The sequence below is a fragment of the Balaenoptera borealis genome (genome assembly GCF_965194805.1).
Source record: "Balaenoptera borealis genome assembly, chromosome: 5".
In the NCBI taxonomy this organism is placed as follows: Eukaryota; Metazoa; Chordata; class Mammalia; order Artiodactyla; family Balaenopteridae; genus Balaenoptera; species Balaenoptera borealis.
Window position 1 is genome coordinate 4,439,023 of NC_138862.1, and position 14,232 is coordinate 4,453,254.

Consider the following 14,232-nt stretch of genomic DNA (forward strand, 5'->3'; position numbering starts at 1 on the left):
GTGAATCATCAAGGCAGGAAGTCAAGCTCTGCATCATTTTCCATTGCGTGCAGGCTGGCTGACGCCTCATGATCTTTCTTCATATGTCATCTTGCCCAAGTGGTCTGCCTGCTGGAGGTAGAGAGCTAGTCATTCTCTAACTACATAATTCTTCATTCCTACTTCTTTTAATCTAGGGAAAGAATCAACAGGTCAGACAAGGTATTGTGTGCATTTAGCAGGAGAGAACAAACTTCTGTTGTTTTAAGCCATCCAGTTTGTGGTACTTTGTATCGCAGCCCCAGGAAACTCATACACCTGGCTCCAAGCATCTTCCCTGGATGCCTCACACCTGGGTTTTGGGGTCAGTCCTGAGGTGGTAAATGAGAAGCTTTGGTTGAGGCTGTGTATGTGTACACATGAGTGAAATGTATTAAACATTTAGGGGAAGCTTTGACTATACAATTTATGAAACAAATAATAAACATCAGATTTTATTTTTCTCAGAATTGATTGTTCACAACAGCATTTATTATATGAAGGGATTTGATTCTTATCTTCAGCTCTGCTACTATTTGTACTTGTGACCCAATTCATAAAATGAGGGGGAAAAGCCAAAAAGAAAAAAAGTATGATACCTAAAGTGAAATCAGTGTTTTGTCTTTTAAATTGTCTTCTCATAATCTTTAGGTTCAATATTACAAATTTCTTTAAAATCAGAGTAACTTTGTGAGACAAGGATTCCCACTTTTGCCACTTTTATTCAACATAGTATTGGAAGTTCTAGCCAGAGCAGTTAGGCAAGATACAGAAATAAAAGGCATCCAAGTCAGAAATGAAGGAGTGAAATAATCTCTGTTCACAGATGATATGACCTTATATGTAGAAAACCATAAATAGTTCACAAAAACTGTTATAACTAGTAATGAATTCAACAAAGTAGCAAGATATAAAATCAACACATAAAAATGAGTTGCATATATGTAAACTAACAATGAACAATCTGAAAAGGAAATTAAGAAAGCAATTTCATTTACAATAGCATCAAAAAGAACAAAATACTTGGTAACTAACTAAGGAATTGAAAGACTTGTACACTGAAAACTATGAAATATTGCTTAAAGAAATTAAAGAAGACACAAATAAATGGAAAGACATCCTATGTTCATGGATTGAAAGACTTAATACTGTTAAGATGCAAATACTACCCAAAGCTATCTATGGATTCAGTGCAATTTCTATCAAAATTCCAATGACATTTTTTTGCAAAGATAGAAAAACTCATCCTAAAATTCATATGGAATTTCAAGAGACCCTGAAAAGCCAAAAAAAAAAAAAAAAAAAACCATGAGAAAAAGAACAAAGCTGGAGGACTCACATGTCCTGATTTCAAAACTTACAACAAATCTACAATTATCAAAACAGTGTGGTAATGTCATAAAGACAGTCATATAGACCAATGCAATAGAACAGAGCCCAGAAACAAGTCCTTGCATATATGGTCAAATGATTTTTGACAAGCGTGCCAAGATTAATAGGGAAAGAACAGTCGTTTCAAAAAATGGTGCTGGGCAAACTGGATATGCATACGCAAAAGGACTCTTATCTAACACCATATACAAAAATTGTCAAAAAGTATCAAAGAACTAAACATAAGAACTGGCTGGAAGAGCTTTAGAATTGAGGGCTTCCCTACAGACCTAGAGGTAAAGAAAAAAAGAGGTCTTCGTTGGAGGGAAAAATTGCTGGCATTTTTGAACACCTGCTTTGGGACACACAGTTTGTAGAAATGGTTTCACTTAACCTTCCTAAAATTCCTGTGAGGTCATTAGCTTAGTTTGAAGAAGAAAATAAAATTAACCATAATCCTCCAATCAAGAGATGACCACTGGTGTGTGAATCTCTATGTTTTTAAAAAAAATGTTTTTCCTTATTGAATTTCTCTTTAAGACTTAACACAGCAATGGAGTTCACTGCAATTAGAGAAACTACAAATTAAACATAATAATCACTCAGCCTCTTTTCTCCCCAGGGGCTGGGAAACACCATCACAGCAAACGAGGGGAAGCAGGTGGTATGACTGAATTTATCAGAAAGTGACCAGCTAAGGGACACCATTCCAAACAACCGAAGTCTGGATTTAAGCCATAGCCTCAGGTAATCTCCATCATTCATTGGTTCAATGAGATATTTATTAAGTGGCTACTATGTGCCAGGCACCATGCCAGATTCTGAAAATACAAAAGAATATGAACTGACCTTACCTTTCTGAGGTCTCATAGTCTAATGCAGAGGGGTGAAAAATTAACAAAGAATGACAGCAGTATTTAAGAATGCTGTAACTGGGGGCTCTGGGGCCCAAGGGCTGGAGAGCCCCCTCTTCACAGAGGACGAGGAAGACCTCCTGGTGGAGGTGACAGCTCTGTGGGTTACGGGACTTCAGATATAAACTCAGGTGCTGAGTGCAGCACAGTGAAGATGGACACAGTAACAGAAAAGTCTGGCCCCAAATGAGAAACCACTTCCTGTACCAACTCCCTTACAATCATGCGCATAGCAAAACCCAGCAGCACTGGTGTTCTTTTGGAATTTACCCCTTTAAATGGGGGAATTCATAGAGAGCTCGCCGTGCCTGAACCAGCCGGTAAATTTTCTCCTGAAGCAATTTCCTCTTGGCTGTCGTGTCACCCTGTTCTTGAAGCAGCCAGGTATAGTGCTGTTTTTCCTGTAGTATCTGCATCATGGCTTTCTGCAAGTAATCACCATTCTCTCGGAGCATAAAATACTGAATTATGAATGGGATCTGGTTGGCGAGACGTTTGCTGGTTTCCTGGAAGAGGGGATAAGAAGGGTCAGCTGGAGGGGTCTGGGCCCAAGGCCTGTGGCTGCAGAGAAAAGTTCTTGGATGCATGCATGGTCTACTTACTGAGTCCTGATGTCCCGTCCACCTCCACGCCAGTGGTCAGTACCAAACCAAGGGAAAGATTGATTTGGGTCGCCCAGTTTTCCCTGCCCAGGTATTCCCTCTGGCACGAAGAACCCACCTGAAGGCTCGCAAACCCATACCACGTTCTGGACATCCCAGCCCTTCTGGGAGCTCCACCCCCACTCCCGCTTCTCCTCCCTGGAGAGACCTCCCAGCTGTGAACCCTGGGTCCCATGTGGGAGCCGATTGGGACCTGTGTCAGCGCTCGCCTCATTCCCTCCTTTCATCAGCATCTCCAGTTTGCCTGACAGCTGGACCCCACACCTGGGTAACTCTACTTTCTATTCGGATCAAGAAAGGGCTTCAGGAGTTGGGCTTCTTTGCAGTTTAAAAGCTACCTCCTTCTCTATGCGCCCTAATACTTTAGTCCACGGATGGAGTGTTAGAAACCATGAAGCCGTCTGGGTCGCAAAATCTAGGGAAAGCCTTTTTCATTCCCACTTTGTGGAACTCGCAAGTTTGAGGCACTTCAAGAGCTGAGTGCCTTCTGAACTATGAAGGGAAGCTAAACTATAACCAGTCAAGTTAGTGCTTTGTTGTATTCTGATGATAGTAATTTTGTAATTTATGCATAGCACAAAATACAAAGAACTTTGGAGATGGAATTAATTTTGAGTGCATTCTCTGCTACACGGGAAACCTGATTTGGGGGCAAATTAAAAGTGCTTTGGTAAGATTACGATAAAACTATAATGAGATTATATATGAGTAGTTTTTCACAGCCAAAGGGCTTGGTACACAGCAGTGGCCTCTCCCTCTTTGCTCAGCTAAGCAGCTGTCAACACGGTTACCCCGCTCTCTGCTCGGCAGGAACCACAGTGCACTGTCCCTGTACCCCCTACATGCTCACCGAGAAATACGCATTCAGGTGGACCCAAATCTCAACAATGGAGGAAACTGAAGGCGGATCATTTAAAAGGGACGATTTCGACTGAAGATTCTGTGGAGGCTTTTCCACTGGGTTAAAAATCTCTTCTCGCATTTTGCTCAGAACCACGCTGTAAATCTGATCTTGACAATAAATCATTTGCTCCATCCTGAACTGAAGCCGGATCAGATTTTCTGCTGTTTCCGCTTGTTTTGTTTTTATGTCTTCAATCCTGCTCTGATTGAATAAGAAAGAGAAACATATTACTTCTCTTTTTCTTCCCCCCCCCACCCCCCGTTGTTTAAACAGCCTAGGAAGTACTATTATGTTGAACACGGAGTTAAAAATAATCCGAGGTCAAAGAAGGCCTGAGACTTTTAAATGGCGATTTTCAGGAGGTCCCCCTTCACCCTCTGCTGCCTTCCTCACCTGTCCTATCTTGTGACTCTGCCCCTTGCCTGTGCCAGGCTCACCTTCTCTACTGCCGGTCTGTGTGTGTGTTTGTTTGTTTAGTATACGTGCTGCCAAAGGGATCACACGCCTGTTCTTTTTCTCTGCCCCGACCTTCATCTCCTCCCACATCCCCGTATTTCTGCTTCCTCAGTTATGGTTTATTCTACATTTTCATGCCCATCACTCTTGTTTCTGCAGTTGGCTTGAATCCAAGCATTCAAGAATGTCTCCAGGGCTAATGAGCACAGTGGGATAACAGCTCCATATCCGTGTTTCCCAGAAATCCTGCGACTCCCATGTCACCTACACGGTCAAAGGCATCCCGGGAAAGGGAGAGAGGACATAGTGGAATGGGTTCACTTCTTGGCTTTTGAGTTTCAAACAGACTTTTGTGCATTGAAGGCAGAGACAGTAATTTGAGAGAAGGGAGAAACTGTGAGCTTCACAAGGGCAGGTTTTCCTTCTTTTTTAGGAGTGTATGTGGCCAAAACCACGTACGTGACAAACCACACCACACCCCACCTTGCAGATTTGGGGCCTGAGAGTAGAAGCGGGCTATGCATCACTTCCCAAGAGGAGTTTCACGGGAGGACACAAGACCCTTGGTTCTGATGTGGCTCAGGAGAACAGCGTACAGACCCAGGGGGAGTGCGTCTGGGTGGGTGTCGGGTAGCCGTGCCCAGACCTTATTCATCCCAGGATGGCACAGTAAGGTCTGGGCACGGCTACCCGACACCCACCCAGACGCACTCCCCTGGGTCTGCTGTCTGAGCCATCAGAACCAAGGGTCTTGTGTCCTCCCGAGGACCAGTCCTGTAGTCAGGAGCATGGGGCACCCAGGGGACCAACCACTAAGGCCCAGGAAGGACACATACATCTTGAAAGCTGCCAGCCTGGAGAAATGGTGATCAAGGACCAGGCACGTCACCCAGCCCAGGACTCAGACACAGCCCCTGGGATAGTTGGAGAGGTGTGATTTGTTTTCCACCAACTGGCCAAAGAGGTGAAAGGAGAAACTCTTTTGTTATAGAAAAAATGACAAATGTTTTTTCTTGTTCTCCTGAGCCCGTGGAATGAGCTTCTGACGCATCCGTCTAGGCCTGGGTGGAAGACGATTTTTATCTAAGCCCAGGTGGGAGCCAAACACCCCTCTCTTCCCTTTCCTGAGGGAAGGGTTCAATAACTAACTTGCTAAGTGAAAACCCACACAGCTGTGGCAATATTTTAAGTCAAACGTATAAAGATTTTGGAGTAAGACTAGTCCTTTGTGCAAGAATAAGATTCAAAAATACCAGCCCATCACTAGGTATGGTCATCGCCATCCAGCCTATGTCCTGCCAGGCTGCAGAAGATCTTGCAGAAAGGGTAACCAGGTCACGTGCTCCGTTTCATTTCTCCCAGGCATTTCTCCGGAGCAGAAGCAAAATGACAGATGCTCCTGGAGTCACCAGCCCAGCAACCGTGCCATTATAACCCTGGCCTTATGTTTCCAAATGATAGTAAATATCCAGCTTCTTTCAAAGGTTAAACCCGGATAAATCAGCCAGTAGTACAGGCTACCAACAAGTAAGCTGTGGACACTTACCTGGACTGTGTGATTAAGGTTGTAAAATCCACCAAAACTTTTTTGGGCTGTGTCAGTGAAAGTTTGCCATATAATTTCTGATCAAGGAAAGAACAAAGCATCAGTAAAATGCAAGCAGGAATGAAATGGGTTAAAGACACAGGGAGGATACATAATGATACAATGACCCCATTCTAGGGCCGAGCTCCCCAGATCTACAGACCAAGAGAGAAGGTGGGGATGGTACATAATCCCCATAAAGGGAGATGCCAAATGCACCACCACCCTGAGCAGGTCCTATCAATTTCTGGTCCTTTCCTGGGTATGTGTTCTCTACAGGGTTAGCAACAGACTGTTCCTCATACAGCGGCGTCCAGGCTTAGGTATGAGGTAGATGAAGTTCATACACACTCTTGTCCTCCCCCCAGATGGGCAAGCATCTGCAGGCTGTGTTTGGTAATTCCATTCCAATCTCTCCCTCAAGGCATTGAGACTATGGGAGGTACTGGGATGATCATTTGAAAGGCACTTATGAGAGTTCCTCACCAACGGCCTTCTGGAGTAGCGCGAGTGCTGGGTCTACCAGTTGTTCGAGATACTGCTTCATGATGGTCTCAAACGTCTTGTAGCTGACAAATCCGAGAAGTTCCTTGCCTCGATACTGCTTGTCATATTTTGAGACTTCTTCATGAATGATATTCTTAACTGCAACATAAAACAAACCACCAGGGTAAATTCTAATAATTTCATGGACATTTTAAAGATAGGGACTTTTTCTCAAGTCTTGATTACCCAATGAACCCTATGACAATGTTTCTAAACAGAGATTTTTTTATAATGAAAAAAATATTCATGGTCTGGTGATGCCAGTTTGAGAAATACTGACTTTTAAGAACCTAAATTTTATTCTATTCAAACGTGTTTCAGTTGAGAGTCATCAACCCAAGAAAGAAGTTGAATGTTTATAATTGGTTGGAAAAAAATCTGATTAATTAAATGAAAATAGAAACTCAAAAATTCTTATGGCACTTACAGCTCTCCCAAGAATACATCCAGACTACAGCTGGAGGACTCCTACCGTGGAAGGAATAGTGCTGTTTTTATCAAGTGCCAAAACAAAGATGCACACACACGTGCGTGCACACACACACATGCACACACACACACGCACACACGCACACACACACCATGGGCACACACCCTATTGGCATTTGGGCTGCAGCAGAATGGAAGTTGGAATTCTGCCTGGGGAAGCAAGGAGTTTCTTGTCAAAGCATTGACCTCTCTGGTCTTGGATTAAGGGTGAAGAGGAGGGAAGAGACGGGGTAAGTGAAATTGCCTCGCCTCAGAGCAAAGGAGCAAGAAGAAAGCTGGAAGTAGGTGGTGGAATCGTCTTCTGTTGAATTGGTGAGGTCAGCGCACCACACTGATGGGTGGGAAGCTGTTATAGATACTAAGGGGTCCCTCGTGTGGGCACAGTCAGCTCTTCGCACACTTTTCATGTGCCGGAAGTAGCTTCTGGTCTTCGTAAACATGATGCTGCTTTTGCGGGAGCCCTGTCCCCAGAATTACCTTTTTGGGTATTGGCTGCAAGTACGAGTATCCAGTTTTTAAACTCCTCTCTGATTTTGTTATATAAACGGGACTCTTTCTCCTTTACAATTTCTTCTCCTTCTATTAACTTTTCAATGTCCTGATTAAACACCTTAATTTTCTGAAAAATGAGATAAAAGCATCATTCTGGGCTGTAATCATATTACAGAGCTGGGATCTGGGACAGCTGAGTGTGGTGTGGGAGCTGGGGCTTCAAGGGGGTCCGATGACCCACCAGCCACTTCATCTCCCAGGTGAGACCCAGGGAGGGCAGGGCAGGGCTCCCACAAGCCACAGGCGGGGAAGCTCACATATAGGGAGGGCCACCTCAAGATGTGCAGGGCCACCAGGAAGGATGCGACCATCTAAGGAGAAGCCAGTTTCTGTGTCTGAGGGTCACATGGGGTCCCCAGTAATCCTCACCTCAATCAGAAAGAACATTTTATCGGCTTCATTGCTGGGGATGTTGTCTCCACACTGGCGCAGCTCCTCTGTCGCCCTCTGGTGACTCTCCTTTAGTTGATTCTCTAACAAAGGGAGCGATTTCTGAACAAAAGAAGAGCAAACAATGAAACGCTGCAGCTTGATGAAATTAGCTGACAAATTTCTTAGGTGTATGGGCAGAGTCTCATTTGAAAACATTGAAGGGGATCCGGAATTTCTATTATTTTGTGAAGCTTGTTGAGATGGACCCCTGTTAAGAGCTCAGGAAGGGCTTTGGATGCAATGTTATGCACTACAGCTTGAACCGTCTAGTGTCAAGAATTTTGCAGTTCTGTCAAGTGACCAGAGCGGGCTGGAATCAGATGCGGGTCAGTTTTTGTTTTTGTTTTTTTGTTTTGTTTGGCTCAGTGCTTTTCATTGAGAGAAAAAGTATCCTTGTGCTGACTTTAAAAAATGCACAACATGAACAATGTGAGTTAAGTTTTATTTGGGGCAAAATGAGGACTATAGCCTGGGAGATAGCATCTCAGATAGCTCTGACAAACTGCTCCAAAGAGTTAGGGGGGAAGGTCAGTATATATGTGATTCTGGTGAAGGGGGAGTCCATGCCATCAAGCACATATTTTTTGCAGAAGGTTCTGCTAGTCTCGTGAAGGTTACTGCTAGTCACAAGGAGCAGACGTCACCATGAAGGATTTTAGTGCCTTTCTAGATATGAGGAGATACAAGAATTGGGCTCATAAAATCTTCTGAGAATCTCTAACTATCTGAAGACCTGTTCTGCCAGTTTTTCCCAGAGCACAGAGGGCATCATTCCTGATCTCCACCCTGAACTCCTTTCAGGGGGTGTCCAAAGACAGCAGCTGCAGCAGCGCATGATTTAATCCTTGTAGAAGTAGATGGCAAGTGCCAATTTGTAGTTGACGCTTGAATATAATGGAAGATTTCTTTAGTAAAATATTATGTTGGTGGTCATTTGAGCATTACAAACTGATAAATGGTGCTTTGGTAGAGGCTATGTCTGTGTGTCGCTGTCAGGCTGGGTACAGTCCTAAGCAGTCAACATTGCTAACAACAATTTAACAAAGAGGAGGAGCAGGAAGGATGCAGAGGGGCACCAAGGAGGGTTATCTTCGGGCCAAGCATCATTCCAAGCCCTTCACATCGCAGTGAAGCCCTGCACTGCGGTACAAAGCATGTGTCTTCATTGCCTCTTTTTCACAAGAGAGGAACCTTAGGCTCAGAGAGCCAAACTGCTCGATATCATTGCTGAGCTGGTAAGCAGTACAGCTCCACTTCGCATCCCGCTCACCACCTGTACAGCCCGAGCAGGTAAACACTGCAGGTAAAGACACCTGTGTGAATGACGCTGGTGCAGCCAGCCAGGCAGGAGGAGCTCATTGAGATTTAGAGGCAGTTTGTGGATTAGGGTACCAAGAAGTTGATAAGGTCTCAGCCTCTCTTTCTCTCTCTCTCTCTCTCCAGTGTGTACTTGTATCTCTAGGCAGAAATGTAGTAATTTTTTCCCTGATATTTCAAATTATCATAATTAAGTCTTGATATAAATTTTTAAAGTTAATTTAAAATAGTACAAAACTTAAGTTCAAAATTTAAAATGAAATATTTAAATGTTGAGAGCTATGTTATAAAAAAATGATCAGAATGCAAAGTGTTTTTGCAAAAAAGATGTTTTTCTCAGTTAGGCAGGGGATATATGTTTTAGACAGGGATATGTCTTTCAGAATTGTCTGCTGCAAACTGAGGGGATTCCACTAGACTCAGTGCTCCTCAAAGTGTGTTCCCCAGATCATCTGGGAGCTGAGAAAAGCAAATTCACGGGCCCTGCCCCCGCCAGACCCACTGACTCCGAAACTCAGCCAGGGGCCCAGGAAGCTGAATTTAAACAAACTTTCCAGGTAACTTTTGTGCACACACAGTTTGAGAACCACTGGCCCCTTGCAACCAAATATTCTTTGGTATGTGTTTTCTGGTTCAAAAGAATGCATTGTTTTTGCATGGCATGCATGCAATTTAGCATGGACTGGAGTCCAGCCCCTGGGATCATCTCTGCTCTAAGGGTTAATTTTCCATCTTCTCATGTTGTTCTACCTCATGTAAAAGGTTGAAGCAAGCATGACAAATATTCTGTCTCTCATTTGGCTTTCTGTCTATTGTTCTGATTGGGTGATTCCCATTTTTCTATCTTCCAGGTCACTTAGTTATTCTTCGGCACTATTCATTCTGCTATTCATTGCCTTGAGCTCAGCTTTTGTCTTGGCAAATGAATTTTCTAATTTTTCTTGGCTCCTCCTTATAGTTTCGAGTTCCTTTTTACAGTAATCTGCACTTCTGTCGACAGCCTTTCTTAGTTCCTTCAGTATTTTCATTACCTCCATTTTGAACTCAGTGTCTATTAGACTGAACAGGTCTGTTTCATTGTTTGTTCCTTTAGGGGGATTCTCTTGGTCTTTTAAGTGGGAATGGTTCCTCTCCTTCTTCATTTTACTTATGTTTCTCTTACTCTGTGAGTTTAGGAGAAATGATTATCTACTGAGGTCTTGGAGGGCTAATTATATGTGAAAGCGTCCTTGTGTAGTTTGTGCAGGGTTAATATTTTTGGTGCAAGGGCTGTTTTTAGTATGGATGCCTGCTGCCTCTTTCCTCAGTGTGTCCTGGCCATTATCCTCTTCATAGGGGGTGTGCAGATATGGCGGCTGTCGCACGCTCCCAGAGCCCGCGACGGTAGGGGTGGTGGCTGCAAATATTCTCCTTCTCAATAAGCACTCAGCCACGGTTCCCCTATCTTCAATGACATCATGAGAACTTTGTGGTTGTCTATCTTTGAGAATCGGTGAAAACTGAACATTTATTTCCCATAAGTTTGAAGCTGGGAAAATGTTTTTTATACTGTGAATTGTTAACAACCTATTTAAAAATTTGCTAACTCAGCATTCACTCCTTTTTACACAGCTAACCTGGTATTAGAGTTTTCCTCCTTCTTTCTTTGCTTCCCCCAAATTGACAGATTCAACTCTTTGTTTCAAAGTTATGCAGTTATTGCTTTCCCATTTCAGGGACTCTCTCATGAGCCTCTGACCAGGAGAGATTTGGTTTTCAGAATGTGCTTATTGTCTGCTGGTTTGGACAGTTCACTGGCGTGTCTTAGTCAACCCATGACTAAGAAAGTGACCTGGACAGGCTGCCATTTTTATAGCTTGCAACTCAACCCATTGACTCACATTGATGTGCAAGATGAGCTCGGTGGTCAGTCTTTCTGCCAGACAGGGCACCGTGGCCTTTCCTTCCTCCAGGAGAACTCTGAAACCAGACAGAGCACACATGAATTTATAAAGGGTCCATATGATCATTTTCCAATACTGGGCTTTGTAAGTGGATAGGTGAGCTCAGCTCCTTGGGGCAACACACGCCGTCAGAAAAGCCAGGCAGCGAATGCGGACAGTTGATAATTATGGAGCAAGCTCATACCTAGGCAAGCACAGTGCTGGGAAGGTTACATTTATTTTCTCTTTTTGTCATCCCAATAAACTCATGAGGTAAGTTATCTTTTCAGGTAAAGCAAAACAAATATAACATCATAGAGGTTAAGTGACTTGCCCAAATTAGTATTTTCTTTCTTATAGCAAATATTTATCCCTGAATAGCAATATCAATCTTGATAAAGAAGAAAACTGGAGGCATCATAGTTCCTGTTTTCAAATATATTACAAAGCTACTGTAATTAAAGCAGTATGATGCTAGCATAAAGACAGACATATGGACCTATGGGACAGAATAGCAAGCCCAGAAATAAATCCATGCCTATACAGTTAACTGATTTTTGGCAATAGTGACAAGAATACACAATGGGAAAAGGATAATCTCTTCAACAAGTGGTATTGGGAAAATTGGATATCCACATGCAAAAGAATGAAATTGGATCCTTATCTTACACCAGACACAAAGTCAACTGAAAATTGATTAAAGGGTTAAATGTAAGACCTGAAACTGTAAAACTCCTAGAAGAAAACATGAGGGAACATCTTCATCATATTGATCTTGGAAATGATTTCATGGATATGACACCAAAAACACTGGCAACGAAAGTAAAAATAGACAAGTAGGATGACATCAGACTAAAAACTTCAGCACAACAAGTAAACAATCAACAGAGGAAAAGGCAACCTACAAAATGAGAGAAAATATTTGCAAACCATCTAACTGGTAAGGGGGTAATCTCCAAACTATATAAGGAACTCTACAATTCAATAGCAAATAAACCCTAATAACCCAATTTAAAAATGGGCTAATGATTCGAATAGAGATTTCTTCAAAGACATACAGATGGCCAACAGGCACATGGAAAGATGCTCAGCTACTCATCCGGGAAATGCAAATCAAAACTGCAATGAGATATCACTTCACATCTTTTAGGATGGTGTTATCAAAAAAACAAAAGACAAGTGTTGGCAAAGATGTGGAGAAATTGGAACCCTTGTATACTGTTGATGGGAATTCAAAATGGTGCAGCCACTATGGAAAGCAGTAAGAAAGTACCTTAAAAAATTAAAAATGGGACTACCATATGATCCAGCAATCTCACTTCTGGGCATTTATTCAAAAGAATTGAAATCAAGATCTCAAAGAGATATTAGCACTCCTATGTTCATTGTAGCACCATTCACAATAGCCAAGATGTGGAAACACCTAAATGTTCATGGAAAGATAAATGGATAAAAAATGTGGTAGATATATGCAATAGAATATAATTCAGCCTTTAAAAAGAAGGAAATTTTGCAATATGTGACAACATGAATGAACCTTGAGAACATTATGCTAAGTGAAATAAGCCAGTCACAGAAAGACAAATACTACATGATTCCATTCATGTGAGCTATCTAAAACTCATGCAATCAGAGAGTGGGAATGGTGGTTGCCAGGTGTTGGGGGGAGGAAGAAATGAGGAGTTGCTAACCAAAGAGCAAAAAGTTTCTGTTATGGAAGATAAATAAGTTCCAGAGCTCTGCTGAAAAATATTGTGCCAATAGTTAACAATACTGCATTGTTCACTTAGACATTTGTTAGGAGGGTGGACCTCATGATAAATGTTTTTTCCACAATAAAATTAAATTTTAAAAAACGTTTACACGGTGCTTACTAAGCGCCTACATGATGCTAAGGGCTTTACAAATATTTAATCACTGAACAACCAATTTTTTTTTTTAAATTTTATTTATTTATTTATTTTTGGCTGTGTTGGGTCTTCGTTTCTGTGCGAGGGCTTTCTCTAGTTGCGGCAAGTGGGGACCACTCTTCATCGCGGTGCCCGGGCCTCTCACTATCGCGGCCTCTCTTGTTGCGGAGCACAGGCTCCAGACGCGCAGGCTCAGTAGTTGTGGCTCACGGGCCCAGTCGCTCCGCGGCATGTGGGATCTTCCCAGACCAGGGCTCGAACCCATGTCCCCTGCACTGGCAGGCAGACTCTCAACCACTGCGCCACCAGGGAAGCCCCTGAACAACCAATTTTAAAGAAAGGCTAATGCACCAGAAGGTTAAGTACCTCGCCCAGGGTCGCACACCAGGTGGTCTGGTTGCTAAGCGTTTGCTGTTAACACAAATTCACGAAGGACCCAGTAGGATCATTTTTCCAGTGCTACTGTGAGTGCCTTTCCTGCAAGGGCTGAGTCCCAGCATGTGGGCACACAAGGATTAAATCTCAGATGTTCAACAACAAAGCCCTTCAGCACACTTTTTTATCCAAGACTTAACTTTCCCAGAGACCTTGAACAGTGGTTTTCAAAGTGTGGTCCCTGGGTCAGCAACGTCGACCTCAACTGGGAACTTGTTAGAAACATAAATTCTGGGGCCACACCCCAGACCTCAGAGACTCTGGGACAGGGCACAGCCAGCTGGATTTTAACAAACTCTCTTGCAGATTCCACTGCTCCCTCAGGGTTGAGAACCATGGGTATCTGATTGTTACAGAATCTTCTCTCTGCTTGGTGAGCAGAGTTTTCTCTCCCTGTGACCCCTAACACTACTGAAAATGATCTGTTTCTTCCATTCAGGGCAGGAGCAGAGAGAAACAAGGAACCAGGGTGGTATCTACAGAGTGCTGGCCAGAACATGTGCGTGTGCCATATTATTTAATCCTAATCGCAATCCTGTGAAGCATTAGCAGGATGAGAAAGCAAAAGCTCAGAGAGGCTGAGCCATCTCCCAAGGGCACAGAGCAAGTAGCAAACCTGGTCTGCAAAAATTCACCATTTTCCCACTGTCTCTCCTTAAAGCAGGAGTGACCTCTATATCTTATTACCCTTCTCCCCCCTGAACTTGCTGTTCAGGAAC

General features: G+C 43.1%; 1 protein-coding gene across 6 annotated transcripts in view; it reads right to left on the reverse strand.

The window, feature by feature from the left end:
• Window positions 1-459: 459 nt before the first annotated feature.
• The window catches only part of MX2 (MX dynamin like GTPase 2), a 31,752-nt gene continuing 17,979 nt past the window's right edge, over window positions 460-14,232 (reverse strand). For all 6 annotated transcript variants that reach the window (XM_082392917.1, XM_082392916.1, XM_082392919.1 and 3 more), the window contains 7 exons: window positions 11,127-11,205; window positions 7,867-7,989; window positions 7,423-7,564; window positions 6,397-6,555; window positions 5,872-5,948; window positions 3,816-4,070; window positions 460-2,809 (listed from right to left, as the gene is read on the reverse strand). In XM_082392917.1, the coding sequence (XP_082249043.1) occupies window positions 2,570-2,809; window positions 3,816-4,070; window positions 5,872-5,948; window positions 6,397-6,555; window positions 7,423-7,564; window positions 7,867-7,989; window positions 11,127-11,205 (1,075 nt within the window). In that variant the 3' untranslated portion in view covers window positions 460-2,569. The remainder of the gene's footprint in view (window positions 2,810-3,815; window positions 4,071-5,871; window positions 5,949-6,396; window positions 6,556-7,422; window positions 7,565-7,866; window positions 7,990-11,126; window positions 11,206-14,232) is intronic.